The 21,735-nt window shown below is 36.5% G+C and overlaps 1 protein-coding gene across 2 annotated transcripts in view; it reads right to left on the reverse strand.

Moving 5' to 3' along the window:
- Positions 1-851: 851 nt before the first annotated feature.
- ubtd2 (ubiquitin domain containing 2) overlaps positions 852-21,735 on the reverse strand; it is a 37,424-nt gene continuing 16,540 nt past the window's right edge. Inside the window, exons 2-4 of one of the 2 annotated variants that reach the window (XR_007927115.1) lie at positions 13,198-13,434; positions 2,322-2,797; positions 852-2,012 (exon numbers count right to left, since the gene is read on the reverse strand). Coding sequence is in view for 1 of the 2 variants with exons in the window: in XM_051877531.1 (XP_051733491.1) it covers positions 2,382-2,797; positions 13,198-13,434 (653 nt within the window). In the remaining variant the exon portion in view is untranslated. Of the gene's footprint in view, positions 2,798-13,197; positions 13,435-21,735 lie in introns of both variants that reach the window. The other variant, XM_051877531.1, reaches the window with a different exon arrangement.

The following is a 21,735-nucleotide window of genomic DNA, read 5'->3' on the forward strand; positions in this document are numbered from 1 at the left end:
GACCGGCTACTATGGTCAGATCAAACTAAAAAAAGTGGGGTTTTTTTGGCAGCAAACCCACCAGATGGGTTTGGTGCAAACAGGGATAAAATGTACCCCATGCCCACGGTTAAATATACTGCTGGATCTTTAATCTTTTGGGCCTGGACATCTTGCTCAGATATCAAATACAAACAAACAGATTAAAGAAATCAAAACCTGACCGCTTCTGCTAAAAATCTTTTAAGGGCCATGGTCGGATCTTCCATCAGGACAATGATCCAAAACAAACATCAAAATCAACACAAAAATGTGTCACTGAGCACAAAATGAAGCTTCTGCCATGGCCATCCCAGTCCCCTACCTGAACCCTAAAGAAAATTAGTAGAGTGAACTGAAGAGAAGAAGCACCAGCATGGATCTGGGAATCTGAAGGATCTGGAATGATTCTGTATGGAGGAACGGTCTCTGATCTCTTGTCAGGTGTTCTCCAAATTCACCAGGCATTATAGAAGAAGACTCAGAGCTGTTATCTTGGGAAAAGGAGATTGCAAAAAGTTTTTAATAAAAGGGTGCCAATAATTGTGGAAAAACATTTGGAGAAAAACATTTATTTCATAATGTGATTTCCCCCCCACTTTCAATTCTTTTACTTCAATGAAAATTTTAGATTTTTGAGAATTTTTTGAATGAAAGATCAAAAGGATAAACAATGCAGATTTATTTTTACAGCCATCTTTGATCATATTTTATATATATATATATATATACACACACACACACACACACATATATACAGTATATATATATATATATATATATATAAAATATATTTAATAACAATACTGTAACAAAATCAGACACAGCAATACTGAGGTGTACAAATGTTTCATCATCTTTTAATTAAAAACGCATTCTTTATCATTAAAATATGCAACTGTTTTGAAATTCTCTTTCATCAGGACAAAGTCTTGAATCCATTTAAAAACACTTAAGAGTTCTGTGCTAGCGGTTAGCACACGTGCTACGACATATTGAGCTGTGCAGCTCATTTGAGTCTGACTCCCGTCATTTCCCATTTCCTGTCCTACTATCCCTCTCAACATAAAGGCCAAAACATAAAATAATAAAAGAAAACATGTATACAGAGTACTTTGTGAGAATGTCTTCTTTCAGCTACATTCAGAGCTACATTCGTGCCCTCCCCAGCCATATTTGTTCCAACCCCACCTTTCCTGGCGAAGAAATATGCAGCCATACCGATTTCTTCTCCTATTAAATCACTTGCTCATAGCTTCCCCATTCACACGTATACACACTCTTATTACATGATTACCCCCTTCTCACCCTTATATATCCTCGGGATGCGTGAGGCAAAGCGTAGCGCCATGAAAACCTTGCAGAGCTGAATAAATTCTTAAAAGCACCTCGAATTACTAGGAATTCGAACGGTTGCGCAGGTAATGACTGAAATCTTCTCTCCATACCAATGTCACACTTCTGTGCAGACAGTTTGACAGGGAGTGAGAAAGTCAAATATGCTTGGTGAAGGATATCGATCGGAATATCTCTCTGAACAAAGCTATCTGCAAAATATGACGACCGCCAACAAGTAAAAGCACATGTTCCAAAATGACGCAAATGTCAAGCAGCTGATCTACTAGTGTATTTGACTGAAAAATGTCCCCCCTTTTGAAACAAAAAAAATAAACGAATGCTGTTTATAGAATTTATGTAGTCGAAAGGTTATCTGATGAAGAACAAGGGTCAAATATAGTGGGGAAAAAATTATCATTGTTTTTTGCAACATGTAACAGGCCTCCTCTTCTTAAAAATCTTTATATATTTTTGGTTACAGAGTTTCTAATAAAAACAAAAATTAAGAAAAGAGTCCAACAAGTGATTCTCCTGTTGCTGAAAGCCAATAGCGGTTTATAAAGTCCAATTGGCCCCAAGTGTCTCCGTTTCAGAATTTAAAGTTCTGACAGACACAGGTAGGTCCACACTTCTGGTCTGCCTTGCAGACATATGCTCTGGTAACAAGAAAAAAGAACAGAATATGAAGAGTATAACTCCATAATCTTGAAAGATAACAAAGCATTATTAAGTTTCCCTTGCCAAAACCATACTCATTGGACGTCTATTGGTCAATTCAGGGCTTCCGTTTTCTAGACCTGAGACTTTTAACCAGAAAATCTGAAGCTCAACTCCCTTAGAAGAGCTGTAAGTCAAAGGCAGTGTGTTATTTAAAGGGAGAAGCCTCTAGAGACGTTCACTCTAGACTCAAACGGCCAATCCCGAATCGAAGAAATCTTCTAAAAGATCTTGCAGCCCACGCTCACCATTAGTGATGTCCTCTCACATACACACTTGGTGTGCCGGTTAAAATCCCCAATGAGGCATTAGTTTTCCACAGGCGTGGGGTTCTGCGGCAGTGGTGGGGTTGTGGGAGGCTGGCTGACGATCACTTGGACAACATAGTCTCTGGAGATCTTCAGTTCTTCCAGCTTCATCTTGTCGGTGAGCGGTCGGCCTGAGAAGAACCAACGCTGGCTGGTGGCCGCCACACCTTCCTGGGTCTGCAGACGGCGCTTCATCTGCTGAACGTTGTCGCTGGTGCGGACAGCTAGGCGTAGATCGCGGCCCGTGGAAAGACGGAGACGCAACTGGCACTCCTGGCCCTCGCTAGCTGGAGCTTCTGGGACCTCAATGGTCTCCGACTCGCTCTTTTCCTCGATCATGTTGACGGGAGGGGAGAGGCAGTAGACGGGCAGCTGATAGCGGTTCCCCAGCTCATCATAGCATTCAGTCAGAGCGCCTGGAGATGACACAGAAAGATGCTTTAAATAAGCCACATTTAGTCCCTCTTTGCTGACTTGTCTAATGTTTTAAAACAGGGGACCATAATATTCTAATACAGAATCTACATTAGTCTAATATATAGTTAAATTCAAAAGTTTGAGATCACACTGAAAATCTGGAATTTATACCTGGAAATAAACAGTGTTAGGATTTTGAAAAACAAAGAAAACAAATAAACGCTGTGATACAAAATGAATAAAATCAAGAAATATTTAAGGTTCTGCACTATTTTTGGATATTATTCAAATGAGCAAATTTATGAAACTGATTATGAAGCCCTTTGTATAAAATGTCAGATTTCCTTGTATCCATTGAAGCACAAGATAATATGCTTTGAATTGTTCTCAAATTATCAAACAATCTTGGGTCCTTCTGTCGATAGATAAGATAAACAAAATAACAAGGTACCACAAGGTTCAGTCCTGGGCCCATTTTTATTTTCTATAACCAAGCACAACTTTCCGGGGTTTTTTTATTTTTTTATTTTGGTGATATGGTTATCAATTATTGTGCGTCCATCATCATCAAGGCCATTAAGTATTTACAAAATAAGTTTTAGAAAACAAAAGTGTCTTACAAACACCACAGTATGCAAGTCAAAGGTGACAGAGGCAAGAAAAATTCCCTAAGATGTTCAAGTAGATAGGAAGAAACCTTGGGAGGAACTAAGACTCAGATGGGGAAGCCCTCCTCCTTGGATTGGCACAAATTTAAACTAATTTCTAAAAGGCATACAAATGTTAATGCAAACAAAGAATTAATTACAATAAAATATACTATTATTCTATTAAAATAATATTTTAAGAACCATCAGAAATCCTCTATGCTCTCGATTCTGTTAATAATATTATTTACTTAATATTATTTGGTACTGGTATTAAGTTTGTTTTGAAATCCTACTAATCCTACTAATAACATAACCACAGAAACACATCACATGATGAGCATTCCTATGACAGTGAATGACTGTGGCTCTGTCATCTAAGAGGAAGTAGGAGTAATGAATCAATGACAATGGGACAGGGTTCACACCAGAGGAACAATAAAATTACATCACTGGCTTCTTCCAAAGAGGAAGCAAGTCATAATGACCTACATCTCTATGGAATTCAACGAAAATTACTATGTACTACTCATACTATCATGATGACATGAGTAAGTTTTGTTTTTAAGGATTGTTTTAGTTGTAACAGTAATGAAAAGATTTGATTATTCGCTTGATACTTTCTGGTGAAACTCTTTACTGCTCGTCAGATCAAAGCACTTCTGATGAACCCAGAATAAAAATACAAGGAACAGTTCAATCAGTTTCATTTAGAAATGAAATTTTCATCCATGGTAAAAAAAAAAAAAAAAAAAAAGAAAAAAAAAAAAAGGATGCAGTTCATACAAATGTACTATATCCTTTCCGTCCTGTGAATTTCCTTCACAAATGAAGTCTTTATTCATTGCAACTTAGCCCTAATTCTCCTTGGCACTTTCATGAATGTACATGACAGAAATAGCGCTCAGATTTTGTGAATGAATTTGTTGATCCAGCTCACAAAACCAGCCTGAATGATTTGTTCCCAAATTAGAGTTTAATTCAATGTGTCTGGTTGCAGCTGTTAACAACTCACAGGATGAGGAAGAATATCAGAGAATAAACTTTGGTTCGTTCCCCAAACAAAGATCTTATGACCTCATAGTAAATACTGTCCACAACCTTTATTGATGATTTTTATGTTGCTGCTTCTTCGTCCTTCTTAAAACTTGAATACCTCTGTCTAGCTAAAACAACCAGTATATTTCAATTTTATCATATAGAGTTTTATGGAAAAAGGTCATTCGTTATTTGGAACAAATGATGAGTCAATAACAGATTTTTGGATGAACTACACCTTCGAAACTAAACAACATTTCAGATACTCACTACATTAGCTTTGTTGTCTACACTGATAAAAATGATTCTGTGATAAAGTAAATACAACAGAAAAAACAAATCTAATTTCTACATGAAAAAGTTCGTTCAGGCAAGAATAAAAAAAAACGAAGTAAATTGTATATTAGTACTCAATTCAAGCTTGTGGAAATTAAAATGTAAACATTATAAAATTAAGTAAAACCACTCAACTTTTCTGATACCTGTGTTCCCATCATGCACTGGGCTTTGAATAATTAATGAGGTTGATTTTTCGCTGTCTTCCAGCTGTATTTACACTGTTTTATCATTGTTTTTTTTTTTTTTTTTGAGGTTCAGTAACTTGCCATTTCTGCTCAAAATGACACATTCATACTCAAAAACGATCCATCGAATGTTACCGTCATTGTGTATTGTGTACCAAGTATTGAGGTCTCTGTGTTTAGGTGCCGTGTTACTTCTATTATGTAGATATGGTGTCTACACAATATCCATTGTATTATTTACTTGAATGTTTCTAAGTAAAGCATACACTTTAAAAGCGTGGTTTAATTCAGCATTGTATTGTTTGAGTAAGAACGATTGCAAAGGAAACTTAAACTAAATAGAAATTACTCAACCTTTTACTGACCAAGTTAAAATAATTTCTTTTCTTTATTAATGTTACTTAACTTAGTCAAGTAGAGTTTACTTAATTCCATATGTGAAATTTACTTTAAAAATATGTGTGCAAAAACTTGACAAAGAAAAATTAAGTACATTTTACTTATTGTTTTTTTTTTTCAGTGTAAAAGCCAGTTCACACAAAGAACAATAACTATAACCATAAAGTTCTAAAAAAAATCAATCGAGAATAGCAAAGTCCACAACACAATTATTATGACAGAAGGAAGGTTCTGAGCTGAGCGACAGGCCTATATATTGAATATTCACAACAACGATTTTTGCCAGTGGTGATTAAAAGTTTAAATAATACAGAATAATCACAATCATTTGGCAATTAAGTTTCCTCAAGTCTGTCATCAGACCAGTTTTTTTACAATCCTTCCTTGTTCTGCAACTTATCAATATGAGAGCGTAATGAGACATTTTGATGCTTTACAGCTCATGATGTTTAATTAATTTCTGATTCATGTTCAATTCAATATCGTGCTGTATTTTTCATTGAAGCAGGCATGAAATGAAAATTCACCCCACCTACTTTTTAAATGCATGTTATTGCTCTTATTGTGAAAGATTTATCCATGCATGTTTATTTTTTTTTTTATTTTAAACTTGACCTTGTATTTTTAGTCAATGGCCCGGTTTCACAGACAGGCCTTAGATTAAGCCAGGATTAGGCCTCAGTTCAATTAGGACATTTACAGTAAGTAGCTTTTATAAACGTGCCTTAGAAAAAAAAAAAAAAACAAAAAAAAACAACAACATTTCACTTCAGTGTATGTCACAATGTGGAAGAAAAGATATGTTGCTATTTCCGGCTTTAAAATTCAAAATTCGTAACAATATATATTTAAATAAATATAGTTGTCTGTGTTAAATTGTTGTATAGAACTGAAAATGATTAAATATTCTTTGTGTTTATTTAGTGTCAAGTAAATAAGGAAAACAAGCCTTAATTAGAACTGGATTTTTACTGTATTTTATTGAAATTTGGTCAAAATGGTGATTCCGGTCATTGAAGAAAGAGATCAAAGGGCAAAATATAGAAATATATTTTTAAGCTATGTCGCCCAGCCCTAGTGGACACCGAACAGCTTCCTTGCAGATGTTTCAAATCAGCATTCTCCACAGTGTGAGGGTATTCATGTCCTAGATGTGTCACTCAAAGTGAAGACCAAACAAGGATGTAAGAAGATGAGATGACACTGACATATTATTCCCTCCATGTGAACCTCTTCTCTATTCAATCACAATCTTAAGTACCCCTCTCATCATACTAATGTGCCTTTGACAAACGCCTTTAGGTAGGTATTCAGCCAGTGAGAGTCAATAAATGTTCAAGAGCTGCTTCAGAGGCGATTTCTTGGCTCTGAGTCAAATACAGTAACTGTCCCAGTATCATGAGCCTGACAAGAGACCCAGAAAACAGCTTGTACCTGATAACAGCTGCAATGTAATCCTCATGACAATAGGTTTATCTAGTTTTTTGTTTTAATGGAACTGGTTAAAACAAATGTTTTAAGCCACTTATTTATATCTTTTGCTGTAGTGTGTCAGTAGGAAATATCAGTTTACATTCCCAAACATTCATTTTGCCATTAATTGTAATAATCCAGTGAGATTTTTGAATACACAAGGAACCGACAAAGGGTGTTCACACCAAATACTGATATGATTTAGTTAATAGAAGTTAACTGATAGATCAAAATCTATTAAAGCATCCTCACTTTACAGCATTTTTACACAAGTGCCTAAAACTAGACAGACTCGACTGGATTATTACAATTAATGGCAAAAGGAATGTTTGGAAATTGTAAACTGATATTTCCTAATGACACACTACAGCAAAAGATATAAAAACTGGCTTCAAACTTTTTGTGTGTGTGAAAATACTAGCATCCCTACAACTTTTGCACAGTACTGTATATTCCCGAATGAATGACTCTAATGAGTTTTTTGTGTGTGTCACAAGTAAGCCGATGATCAGGGCCAATTATATCCTGTTAATCAAAAGGGGGCGGAAAAACATGTCAGACTGCAACTTATACTCTGTGTGAAGAAAATCTCTCATGTTGAATTTAGGTATGTCGAAGTTAACGCATCAATAAAGCATTAACAGTTTAAAAAATAGCGATGTTAAAGAAGGTCCAATTTGACCCTATGAACCACCCGTAGTTCAAGCCAGCATTGCCAGGTCCGTAGTTTTCCCTACACCAAACATTATTTGAAATGTGCAATTAATTGCAAAACTCAAACAATAAACGTCATCACGCTCCTAAATGTGACACGACAGATCTCTGTAGTATCTCAGTTCAAGCGGCAGCGCTCATTTCTTCCACTTTGATACAAGTTATAGCACAAAAAAAACATGCATGAACATCAAAAGGTATGTTGAAAGAAACAGTACAACTTACCAAAATGCATCATGTCTCATGTAATCACTCAGTGTTTCAACCATGGAAAGACGTCAATAAAACAGCTTGTAAATAATGTCGCTTAACGTTGCATTTACCTCAGGAAAGTTATCCAATGTTCACAGTTCATTAGTTAGCTATTAAAAAACACTAAAGAGGAGCTTCTTTACTGTTAATTATATATGTTTGAATAAATTTGTCACGAAGACACGCATTTATGAAAACAACTATTTATGTGCAATTGAGCTGTACACAAACATTTCAGTTTTTATTTGAGTGTAATTATTATATCTGAAAATAAACAGCAGCTGAATATAATAGTTTGAGCTCTGTTGTTAATTTTAACCTCTAATATTATAATAATGTACCAAATGAGAGGGTTCCCTGTATATTTACAGCATTAGTTGGGAGAGTTTTTTTTCCTTTAAGAAAATCAAACTATGGGTATCTGCAGATATCATCCTGAATAATAGTATCAGCATCTCTAATAAAAATGTTTTTAATAGTTTTAGTTATAACTGGTCTGATTCACTCTAAGAGTTGGTTTCTTTTTATTAAATAAAACACATGCATGTTATTGTATGGCATTTAGTGTATGTTGCCTCCAATATGACTGAAAAATCATTAAAAAGCTTATTTTGAAAATAGTTTAAAAAAGTATTTCGATTTGAAAGGATGTGTTTCATGAATAAAGCCCATTAAATTGATTCTCACAGCTAGTTAGGACACGTTAGATTTAACATTCTGAAATTTTTTGGGTATCAACACAGAAATAGCACGTTTGTGATTTTACTTGAATATAAAAAGCTGCACTTGATCCTCCAAGGATAAAACTGGGCTATGCAGATCTTTATTTACACTATCTGAGATAAAGAAATATGATGAGCCCAGCAGTTACAGGAAAGAGGCCCTACGGTGCTAAAGACTACCTTCACACATTCAAAGAGGGCTATAACACCAAATTCTCAGTCTCTATGCTATGAGAGCAATGTGATTCAATACCAATAAAAAGAATGGACATCAAAAAACCACCGCTGACAAACACAAGACTCCAAATGGCACTGCTCTTTCAAATAAACTTGACCACAAATACTCAAAGAGAATAAGTCACCTGTTTACTCACGCTCAGAGGTTAAGAGAAAGTGGAGAATGGTTTCTATCTGTGACCTTTTCATTGGGTAAATCTCAGAGCTATAAATATACCTATACTGCTCTCCTAAACGCATGTCGAACAACCACAGGCTCTATGCATGACAAGCAGAGCAGCTCTAGAGCCCCCCCGAACACCTCTGTGGATGGAATTTCTCCCGCTGCTGAAAGAAACTGCTGATACTCACTATGACTGCCTTGCTGCGACGCTTTACTGTTTGACATCACCTGGTCATTGGGGGAATTATGCTTTGAATTATGCTTTGAAAAGGCCACTATGGGGTGAACATTTTTGGAAGCGGTGGTTTTATGAAAAACACACACCTGGAAATGTACATTGTACGTTGCGGTTTACAACAAATAAACTTCGCACCCATTTGTGTTAATGATTATGAGTCAAGGCCGTAACCATGATTTTTTTTCCCTAGGGGTGTGGGTGTTATTGGGTAATTCTTTTATTAAAAGGAATTTAAGGGAATAATGAAAAAGAAGCATGGTAAAAGTCCCACGTCTATCAGTCATTAAGTAATCAATTGAAACTATTTGCAAATAATATTTAAAAAAAAAATATTGACTCTTATTTGTATGTCTATGTCAAAAACGCAAAACGTTTCTTGTCTCGTCACATTCAGTTATGAATTACATTAATTATATCATATTAATCAAATAATAGCATGTTTTCCATTCAAAACGGTGAAATTTCATAAAAATGTTGAGTAGTTTACATCACTGGATGTAACTGTCGGTTGCTGAATATTTTAATCATAAAACAATCGTCAAATATTAAATGTTTAGCTATTTACTCGTCACATACTCTTAAAACAAAAGCGTCGCATTGATTCGCACTCATCTTCTGTGAACAGTAAGCCCCGCCTTCTTTGATCTGATTGGCCAGCTCACTCATTCTGACAGTGATGCGCTGTTAAGCCCGGAACACACCAAGCCAATGCAGACGAGCTCTTGGCGGCGAAAGCAGACTGCAGGGTTGGCTCACGTCAGCAGCGTCTGGGTCCAAAGTTGCCCTGACACGCCAAACCGACGTTCGACACCCGACGGCGAAGTAGCAAATCCATTCTGCACCTGCGTAAGAAGAAATGCCTTTCTGTACCAGCAGGTGGCAGTAGCTAAACAGCCAATCAGAATGATCAGATGGCCCGATTGACCGACAAGCTCCGACGCCGATTCAACATGTCGAATCGGCCGAAAAAAAGCCGTTGAGGACCAACTTCAGCCGACGGTGTGGAACACACTGAGAAACCTTAGTCGGCCGACGAACAAAAACTGCCCGACGGCCTGACCGTCAGCTTGGTGTGTTCCGGGCTTTAGATCGCAAAGGCAGACCAGCCTAAAAATGTAACTTTTAAAACTATTTTTGTAAAACTATGTGAAAAACAAACAGAACGGTGCTTAATAGAGTAGCCTACAGCAGAGCAGCATCAATTATATCAAATATTATAAATATGGCCATTTATAATTATTGGGGGGGGGGGTTGAGTTGTTCCCCTCAATATCTGTGGTGGTTACAGCCCTGTAATGAGTCTTTGACACTGATACATGAGCCAAAATCATAAAAATGTACTCTGAGCTCATGTTAGGTACATGGTTTTAAACAACTTTTATACCATTTTTAAGAAAAGTTTCAATTTAATGACTCAAAAATGCCATGTAATGTAACTATGATAATAGGTGTATCAAGGCAAGGCAAGGCAAGGCAAGTCAAGGCAACACTGTCTGCTTTTGACTGTACAATTGAAAATTGATGTACGTAGATTCCCAAACAAATGGCTCTTATGAGTTGATTCAACTTCACACCCATTTATATTATTGATAATGAGTCAATGACAAATATCATTGACACTCGTGGAAGAAAACGTGCCAAATTTCTAAAAAAAATGTACTCTGTATTCATGTTGGTTACATATGGTTTTATAACTTTTTTAAGAAAAGTTCTAATTCAATGTAAAGTAAAACTTTACATTCACAACTTGACACTTTTATTACGTCTTTAATACATTTAAGTGTATAAATCTTAACTACAGTACATTCAGAAAAAAAGTTTTTTTTAAATATGTTTCAATGTTTTCCCCAAATACCATGAATTTTATCAATAATTACTGTTAATAAAAAAATATTAAAATTTATTACTATTATGAAATCATATGAATATTTCAGAAATTAAAAATTTGGTCATCATAGAAGAATATTAAAATTGCTGGATGTACAGTATGAAGTGCATTTTATGCGTTTCTGAATGATTTAATAAATCCAGAAATAAATAATGTAAATGTCAGTGACCAAAAAACATCTATTATATCTTACTGCGAAATCCAGAAAAACGCATCTATCAGCATGAACAACATCTTATTGGTGCATATATTGCATTATATTGTTCCTGTAGCTCAGCTGGTAGAGCATGGTGCTAGCAACACCAAGGTCATGGGTTTAATTCCCAGAGAACACATACTGTGAATAAACTGTGCAACAAAACCATCTGTTAAATTAATAAATGTAAGTGTATGCATTTAGAAATGCTGCTCCACCTGACCATAGCAGCCATTCAAACTCCAGTTCATTCTGGCTTCAACACCTACTGCTCAACTAATACGAATTCTTAGGTGGAAAATAAAAGTGGGAATGACTAGGGGGAAAAGTATGTTTTGATTCACAGGAAGGGGATGATTCGATCTGCATGTGTCCTGTTGGAGAGCTCAACCGCAGCCTAGTAACAGCGGGAGTTTTTTTTCCACGCCGTCACCAGGCAGCACGGCTCTCAGGAGACGCTGACAACTGCCTGCAAGAATCTCCAGCTGCACCCAGGCAGATGTAGACACAGACAATGAAAACCACACTGAGGAACACAGGGAAGTTCACATGCTTTTAAATGATGACATAGTTTCATGTCTGAACGGTGGCCAATAGGCTAATAAGCGTAATATGCGGCTCCTGAGATTATGCAATTAGTGAAAAATTGACCTTGAGCAGAGAATTAGGTGAAGAAAGGAAATGGCTGAATTGAAATCATTTCTGTATAATAAATAAATTTTACAAAGGGTTTACATGACAACAATGTACTAAAAACGGAAAAAGCGGATCACCTGTTCATACAGAAAAAAAAGACTAAAAACGCTGTATTATGCTGCCAGGCCAGTAGTTGGCAATGTCACTTTGTAAAGAAACACTACGAGCCAATAGATTAAACACGTAATATGCGTGCACAAAACTTCACAGTTTTCACAAATTCACATTTTGTACTTTACACGGAGACGATAACGGTATCATTTTCAAAAACGTGCACTTTGAAACCTGTTTTCAAAAGTTTGCATTTTCAGGCCCCCAAAACGCCATTGTCGTGTAAATGAATGGCCAAAATGCAGAAAAAGATTTCAGTTTTTGGCTGAAAATGGTGTTGTGTAACCGGCCCTTAAATCTGTCATAAATTCGACAATGATATCAGAAAGAAACAACTGACCTATATATTCGATATATATCTTGGTATGAATCACAACTGGTCTGTAGGGTCTGATTACTAAGTAAAAAGATTCATGGATTGGCATTGAAATGTGCTGATCCTCTGAGCAGATATAATACTCTGAAGAATACAACTCATTGAAACAATGTAATCACAGATTCATTAATGCGGCAAAAAGATGACCAACTAGCGCTGCAGAATCTGATGAATCTCATGATTTTAAAACCGAGAAATCCTCTGTAAAGGTCCCATTATACTTAATTTTCCGTAATCGACTCATGTACGGAAGCCAGTGATTATAATTTATAAAGTTCTAAATATGGATATTTTTCTTACAAAAACACATCGCTTCACTTCAGAAGACCTTTATTAACCTGCTAGAGCCGTATGGATTACTTCTATGATGGATGGATGTGCTTTTTTGTGCTTCAAAATTAACTATTCACTCCCATTATAAACCTTGGAAAAGCCAGAATATTTTTTTAATAATAAACGGGTTAGTAATAATTATTACAAAAAGATTAATTTTTGGGTGAACTATTCCTTTAAAACAAGAAAATGATTACCACAAGTATAAGCGCAAAAAAATAAAATAAATAAATAAATAAAAATCGACTGGATAGATAAAGAATAGAAAGAATATTTTCAATAGATTTCAATAAAACCATCTAAATACATTATGGGAAACCATTTACCATCAAATGTTTTTGTCAACATGCTGAATAATCAAAGCACGCTGGTCTGTGACATGTGACTCTTACCGTGTGGTAACGTTATGCTGGCGCCATCAATGATGGCTTGAGCAAGTTCGTGGTCATTGCTCTCAAAGGCCTGGGCAGCCGCCTTAAGTGCATCCCAGATTTCCTTGCGGCCTTCAAAAGCCGGTGCCGTATCCCAGAATTCATCACGCTTGCTGCGCAGCTGGCCATCGGTCATTGGGTAGTCGCTCTTCCATTTGGGCTTCTCTCTCTTCAGGGGCTGGTTTCGCCCCAGTGCAACTGCAAAACAGAGACAAAGAGGTCAAAATACAATAGGATATACAAAATCTGTACTATCGCCGTAAGCATTAACGTAATAAATCTAATTATGTACATTTGAATGCCTAAAACTCCCTTAGCTGTGGTTAATGCACTGTAATGAAGGGGTCCCAGTAGTTTATTTCTTTTATAAAATGCTACAACAGCATTAGCCTATAACAAGACATGTTGAATAAATAAATGTATCAAGGCTATCAAATGACAACGACTTTGTCCATGGCTTAATCAGATTTCAGAGTCTAAACTATCTAAGATATATATATATATATTTATCCTTGATGAGCTGATAGCATATGGCAGAAACTGAATGTGTTTACTGAAACAGCATGACTTGATCTCAATGTCTATGCTCGCAAAATCGACATGGGGTGAAAACAGAAGGAGGGTTAACAGTTTTGGGAGAAGCCTGCCAGTAACATCAGCTCCAGATTGGACCCTTGAATGGTGGATTAGGCTAAATATGGTTCTTGATCAATGTAGCATATTAATAGCAAAAATACACTAGCACTGCATATCATTTTGCACTATATTAATAACACATGGTTAATAACACATGAAGGCGCAGGTGTAATTTGTAAAATGTTACATAAAGGACAAAATGCCACTTTTTTAGAAATTTTATTAAAGTGATGTACTTAATATAATATAATATAATATAATATAATAAAAACCCTGTGATCCATCTACAGTAGGACAAGCGGTAAAATAATAAACAAAACAAAACAAAATAAAATAAAATAAAATAAAATAAAATAAAATAAAAAACCCGTTTGGAGAATGGATGTATATTATATATTATATTATATTATATTGTATTATATAGCACTCAAGGTGCCTTACACAGCATAAACATAAAAGTATACCTAAACAAAACAACCAAACCACATTCTACAGACGCAGCGGAGCCTGAATCAATAACACAGTCCAGTGAGATGAATCGCACACACATTCTGATATACCAGTCCAAGAGAATAAATACAACTGCACAAATAAAAATGTCCAAACAAGGAATCCTGCTAGAGGCACAACATCAAATACCAAACTCAAACACATGACGGTCACAGCCGCTGCACTTCAAAATGCCAAGAGAGAACTGCAAAATGCAAAAAGAGAACTTGAACTGTCATCACAAACCACCAACAATGCATGAAAACTGTTGAGATTGAATCCAACAATGTATGAATATGAAGCATGACTGAGAATAACATGGATGAAAAATGTGATATGAAAGAAGAAGTTGGTAAACAAACTTCATATGTCCAGGTCAATAGGTGTCATAAGAGTGTTCAGTCAAAAGTAAGAGTGTGATAAACTTCGGGCCAGTACTTAGGATTTTTATGCAAAAAATACACAAATTTATAGCAACATATTTTTAAATAAGCCAATTATATATTTATAATTTTTATATAGTAATAATAATAATAAATTAAATGCTTTTAATTTGCAATAATACTTATAAAATTTAAATAATAAATGTCCATGTCAGATAAAATACAATTTTATTGGAAAATGATGATATATGGTGCAATGTGGATTTCTTCCATCATTTTCAACCCATTAAAGTTTCCTAGATTGTAATTTTTGCATTTGAAAGTTCCTCTGTTACCTTTCTGACATGTTTACAATGTTCAAAACCTCACAGAATCCTAAATGTTTGAGTTTACAAAGCCTAAAACTGAGGCTCCAGTCCACCCTTATTGATAAACCCCAAAAAAGGAGGGCAAAAAAATACCCCATATGAAAAGGAAGTGGATGTTTGTGGCACATCCTGTCTGTTCCTTTGAGAATAGATATACCACAGTAATGGCATTTGTTGTAAGCAAAACCCTAAGATGTATTGAACTCTCTATAAACCAGCACACAGACTACAGACACACAGACTCCCAGTCAATAGCACTGGCAGAATTACCAAGGGCTGAAATCCAAGCAGTTACATCAGAGCGCCTGAGACGTCTTTGAGAGAAGGAGATTTATAGGGTAAAACATCTGGCTGCTATTATATACAACCTTTCAGTCTAGAACGCAGGTTGCAGAACAACCAAAGCCTGTGATAATGCTACCCAGCACTGAGATGTTCAGTCAAGAGACACAAAACAAGCCATTCAACAAGCATAAAACTACCGACAAAGAATAAAACTGCAGCCATTGGCCATTAATAATTCAGGCACAGCCAATGAATCAGTATAGCACTTTTTATGACTCAGAAACACCAGAGAAACAATATTTCAACAACCCATAATCAATCCATGTCGTCTGATACAGCACCTTACTAACGCAAGAGGGGGAAATACTGATTTATGTGTGTTCACTTCCTGTTTGTCTGCATTGTGAAGCAAGGCTATTCCTTGGTCGCTGATGACCTCTTCCTGTTGTTGAAGAGCAAGCAACAAAAGCTACTTTGTTCTTTAAAGAATTGAACAATTATATTTGTACTATTCAATATAGCACTAATAGAAAAGCATTTAAAACTGTTCATTTGTGTACTGTCTTCAAAATCTTTGAATGATACAAAAGGTCTTATTTCTTTGTGAGTGCATTTTTGTTGTTGTTGTTCCCCTGGCTCCACAGTGTATATTGTATTGTTTTGTCGTTTAAAGCATAATAATAAAAAAAACTTTGTGAAGGGAAAACAAAGAATATCTTAGTTGGTTACTGCAGAGTATAGACCATGTTCTAATTATAGGCAATTTCCTCTCCGTTGCGAATAGGAGACTGCGACCAATTTAAAGTGCCCTATTATGCTATTTTTAAAGGGTTAGTTCACCCAAAAATGAAAATTCTGTCATTAATTACTCACCCTCATGTCGTTCCACACCTGTAAGACCTTCGTTCATCTTCGGAACACAAATTAAGATATTTTTGATGAAATCCGAGAGGTATATGACTCGTCCATAGACAGCAATTTAACCGACACTTTCAAGGGCCAGAAAGGTATTAAAGACATCGTTAAAACAGTCGACGTGACTGCAGTTGTTCAACCTTAATTTTATGTAAGTTGTTTACGTCCAGTGCTTCAGGATTCTACGTCAGAACGGTGACTCGTTTTTAGCCAGCTCCAGCGTCACACGCATGCGTTGTGGTGCTCACATGTACAGCTTTGGCCAAAACTGAGCCGGCATTCGGACGTAAACACAGAAGCCTTCACTGTGCTTACTGCGTCAACTGCATAAGGATAATGACAGGGAAGAGAAGAGATTGTTAAATAAAGTCGTTATTTTTGTTTTTTTTTGGGCACAATAAGTATTCTCGTCGCTTCATAAAAATTAAGGTTGAACCACTGCAGGCACGTTGACTGTCTTTACTACCTTTCTGGCCCTTGAAAGTGTCGGTTAAATTGCTGTCAATGGATGAGTCATATACGTCTCGGATTTCATCAAAAATATCTTACTTTGTGTTCTGAAGATGAACGAAGGTCTTACGGGTGTGGAACGACATGAGGGTGAGTAATTAATGACAGAATTTTCATTTCTGGGTGAACTAACCCTTTAAGGTTCCTACTTTTATTTTAGAGGTCTCCTACAATAAGTTTACATGCATCTAAGGTCATAAAAACAAAAAAAAAACTCTCTCTAAACCCCTTGTAGGGTAATTTACAGTCAAGACCCAAAGACCAGATATGATGAATGAAGACCTGGAGTCAGAGTTTAAAAAAATATATATATATATATATATATATATATATATATATTGAAGAAAATTTTACTGAAGAATAATTTGCAATTTCATCAGCAGAATCTTCAACACTCACAAGGAGTTTGTAGGCAGGAGTTTCCACAGCAATTATACCTTACACAAGTCACTAAACTACGTCATTACTTCAGGTTAAATGATTATGATTGGCTATGAAATAGATAAACTTAGAAAATGTCCACACATGGGCTGATAGGCAGAAGCCATCGATTATCCGGATGACACCAGGACCCTGGTTTTAGGCGCGAAGTGACCTAGGTCACAGATATGTGTTTCTGGGCGCCAGTTTGTTGAGAAAAACAAGTAACTCTGTCATCCAGGGTGCCAATTGTTCATCTTTCACCAATACTGATCTGCAACAAGAATACAAGCACACATACACAGATACATAGCTTCTTCAAGGTTGAAGTTGGCCGAGCTCTTGCTCTTCCCAAAACATACAGATAAGTTGTACTTTTCTCTCAGTTAAGAGGTTCAGTCAATATTCATCATTATTCTCTAGTGTTTAAAAAGTAAAAAAAATGCTTTGACATTCGCTTGAAGAAGTCATTCAAATCATTTAATATTTAGAAGGATAAATATTGATTAATAACTTGATTATAAAATCACTTAAAAGATATACATTGAAGCGGCAGTGGATTCCAGAATCCACCCCTTTATCCTCCTTTCCAGGAGCCTACTCTGCTCTGATTGGTCAGATGGCCCAGTCTGTTCTGATTGGAGTACCTCGCATGTCAGAACCGAAATGCCTATTACCATATCTAAATTTCAGCAGCGGAGGCTTCCTCGGCACTCAATGGCATCTTCTGGAAATGTTGACAGCACGGACCAAACTCTAACAGGCCTCAGCTACAGCTGCGTTCGAAAGCTTAAAAATGCTGCCTTTGGAGGACGCATTCCAAGGTAGGAAGGCATCAAGGTATGTCACTTATGTTCACTTCCTGTCTCCTGAGATACCTTCATCTGATCGATTTTTGAAGGCAGCATAGATGTATCTTTCACTGTCTTTGATATCCCACAATCCTGAGCTTTCCATTCCGTGACAGTTTAGTTAAAAAATAAAGATGGCGTCTGAAAGTTGCGGTTGGCGTTCAGTTTGTGTGTAAATGTATGCATTTGACCAATTTTTTTCTACTTCTGATGTCACTTCTATCAAGAAATTACTATTGTAGTAATTAACCCTTTAAACTCGAAGTGTACAGCCGGTGGTACACCACCCCCCCCACAAAAAAAAAAAACTCAAATTACTAAGCAACCACTGACAGGAATAACACAAAATAGAAAAACTCAGCTTTTTGATAAACTCTTAATGAGTGCTGAGTAGTCCCTCTAAACATACCACCTGGCGCCATCTAGCTGCGAAAAAATTAATAATTATATTTTTCAAAACTACTGCCTAGATCAACACAAGATGTCATTCGAAAGCTTAGAGTCTGAAATTTACAATGAATGTAGCCAATTTGATTAACTCCTAAGTAGTGCTGAGTTAATTTGCTGATTTAAAAAAAAAAAAAAAAATTCATTATTTATGAAATACTTTTTTGTAATATGTACTGCAACGTGTCAAAAACATCATACAGCTCAGTCATGTGTCATATGCCATTTGAAAGGTCTCACAGAGTAGAATACAACAAGCATAATTGTTTTGGGCTTTGACTAAACTTGAGCGAGTTTTTGTACATGAAGCCCCGCAAGATCCATATATAAATTATATACGGATGCAGCAGTTGTTACATTTTCGCTCGTAACTTCATGAAACTTGCTTAGATCGCAAAAAATTGAACTTCACTCCTTACAGTGGATGCTCCTGATTGAAATGGGTCCAAAATCAATGTAATCCATTTAGTTGATCACGAGATATTCATCATGGAGGAACGATTTTAAAAATGCCCATTAGGGGGGTGTCAAGGGCTAAACAAAAAGGCTACCTTGGTTCCAAATGCAGTAACTTACTTTAAACTTACTGATTACTTCACCACAAAGTTTGATCCAGATGAAGCTCACATTTAGGGGAACTTCACCAAAAAAAAAAAAAAAAAAAAAAAATGTCCTCCTACCTTATTTCCTTCCTGAGTTATTGCATGTCAAATAAGAAAGATTTGTAAAATTATGATAAAATTTATAATGAAACTTATCAGCAGTTTCTTCATGAGAATGTGCAAATGTAATATATTTTTCCCCTAAAAAATTAAAAGTTTTCTATCAAATGATACCTACCTTTTGACTATCCTTGCTATAGTTTTGGAGTTGAGTCTTTACTTTTGTGTATGTTATTCAGAAAAAACAACTCTAAAAATGCCCTCAGGGCTTAAAGGGTTAAATATTTGCTTAGTTATCGGCAAAGCTTGCTCTACTTTGCTGTAGATCATTAAATCGTTACGCTGCCTCAGAAGTCTGCCCTAAATCAGTTTCGTGAGTTATGCTGTGTTCCAGGCAGGTTTTTGAGCCCGTAAGTCACGACTTTAAAACACGACTCACGACTTTATAGCGTTCCAGGCAAGTCGACGCCAAACTGCCGGAAACAAACCAGCATGGCGGACCGTACGGGGCTTATGCTCATTTACAATCATTTCTATCGCCAAAGGTGCTTACTCCTTGCTTATTTGAGGGAAACGGAGGAGGAAAAACGGCGCATAAGGCAGGAGAAGCTGTTATACCTTTTATTTTTTACCGTGCACTTGCATAAACAGCGCATCCGTAGGGACTGCCATTGTTGTTTCGCGGGCTATGTGACGTCAGAGCGCGGAACTGGGACTACATCGATCTAGTACGAGTTCACGGGTGGGAAGTCACGGGTTTGACTGCCGTTCCAGTGCACTTTCACGGGTAGAAGGTTGGAAAAACACGGGTTAAGGGTTGCCTGGAACGCGGCATTACCTTCATGTGCAAACGCTGCCTATAAAGTCATGGTCTGGTAAGGCAATTATTGGATGCAGCCTACATCTGCAATGTTTGAGGGTGGGTCAAAGTAGACATTGTTCACAGCCAGCCAATGAAGTCCATACGCTGGCATTATGAAAATTTGTTACCTATGAAGGTTTGTGCAGGAAGTAAGACTGGAATTACTGACAACTTGTTTCAGGCAGTTCAGAATAAGTTCTTTCTTTTGGGTGACAATAACATTTATCGTGCACTTTGTATATAAAAAGTCTGCAAAGATCAAACAGCCATATTACACACTACATGAAAGGTAATATCCAAATATACATAACAGGAGCACTTTAAGAAAAATCGTGGGCTTCTATGATTCCTTAGTGACACCTGTAAAGAATGGATAAAAAAAAAAAAAAAAAAAAAAAAAGGAGTACAGGAGAATCCATTTATATAAAAGGATGGTGCGTTAGTTCTGGTCAGTAACTTGTGAGCTGCCTTCCTGTGTATGGACTACATAGGCAGCTGCTTTCTGACATGGCATCTTAAATCTGCCGCAAGTGACTTATTTCAAACAGTCTACATAGGAAACATGTCTAGACAGGATGCAAGAAGCTAGAACAGCTAGAAAGGAGAACAGCAATATTCAGTAGAGTTTGATGTTAGCATGTGGCTAAGCTAACAATGAGACACTCTAAAAACCATTAAAAAATAAAAAAGCATCAATGCAAAAATACTGATACTGTTAGTATTGAATGAAAAAACAAGTATATGCAATGCATTGTGGGATTCACTTGTCTATGAAGAAACTGCCGTGAGATCTGGTCAAAACATCAAGACAGCACCAACAACAAACGTGTAACCAATCAGCATTAGGGAGCGTATGACGGTCGAGGAGACAGAACGAGCAAGAGAAGAGATTTGAAGAAAAACAGAAAGAGATGCAGAAAGAGAAATGAGACACAATACAAAAGAGCTTAAAAGAATATCACTGAAATGAAGGTTTATGACTGGGCAAATGGCTTTAGGACACGTGTTAATATTAGAAAAGCTTTCCAGCACTGGAGAGAGCTAAGCGGGAAAACCTGAAAACAGACGCGGAGGCTGCTTTGATTCTGGTTCACACGCGAGTAACTAGGCCTGGCCGATAAAACGGTATCTATTTATCGACGGTACGTCTTAACTGATAACGATAGAAAAAATGTTCGATATAACTCTCGATATAGTTTTACCTAAATGCATTAAAATGTAAACAGACATGAAGTTCGGTTGCATGAACAACTCTCAAGCTCGCTCCGTCCCTGGGTCACAAACAGACGCGCTACGAGTGACATGCAAACAAGCTGCTGTGGAGTTCAGTTGCGCAATCGCCACGTGAAATCAGAACACAAAAACACATGAAAATGAGTGTAAAAAAGGACGTCAACTCGTCAGTGTGGCAGTTTCATGGTTTCCTTACATCTTACAGTTGATCTACTTCAAAGTTCGTCTTGAGAGAGCAGTTGTCATGTACACTGTGCAGCTGTTAATACCTACATCATGTAGGTATTAACAGCTGCACAGTGTTTTCAACCACACAGTATCTTTATTTCTGTGTTACAAATATTCAAATTATCACAGAAGTACTGAGATAAAAGATTATAGTTCAGATAAAACACTAGCTAATGTCTATGTTATCGATCAAAATTGAGCAAATCAGCT

The sequence above is a fragment of the Ctenopharyngodon idella genome, chromosome 21, assembly GCF_019924925.1.
Source record: "Ctenopharyngodon idella isolate HZGC_01 chromosome 21, HZGC01, whole genome shotgun sequence".
In the NCBI taxonomy this organism is placed as follows: Eukaryota; Metazoa; Chordata; class Actinopteri; order Cypriniformes; family Xenocyprididae; genus Ctenopharyngodon; species Ctenopharyngodon idella.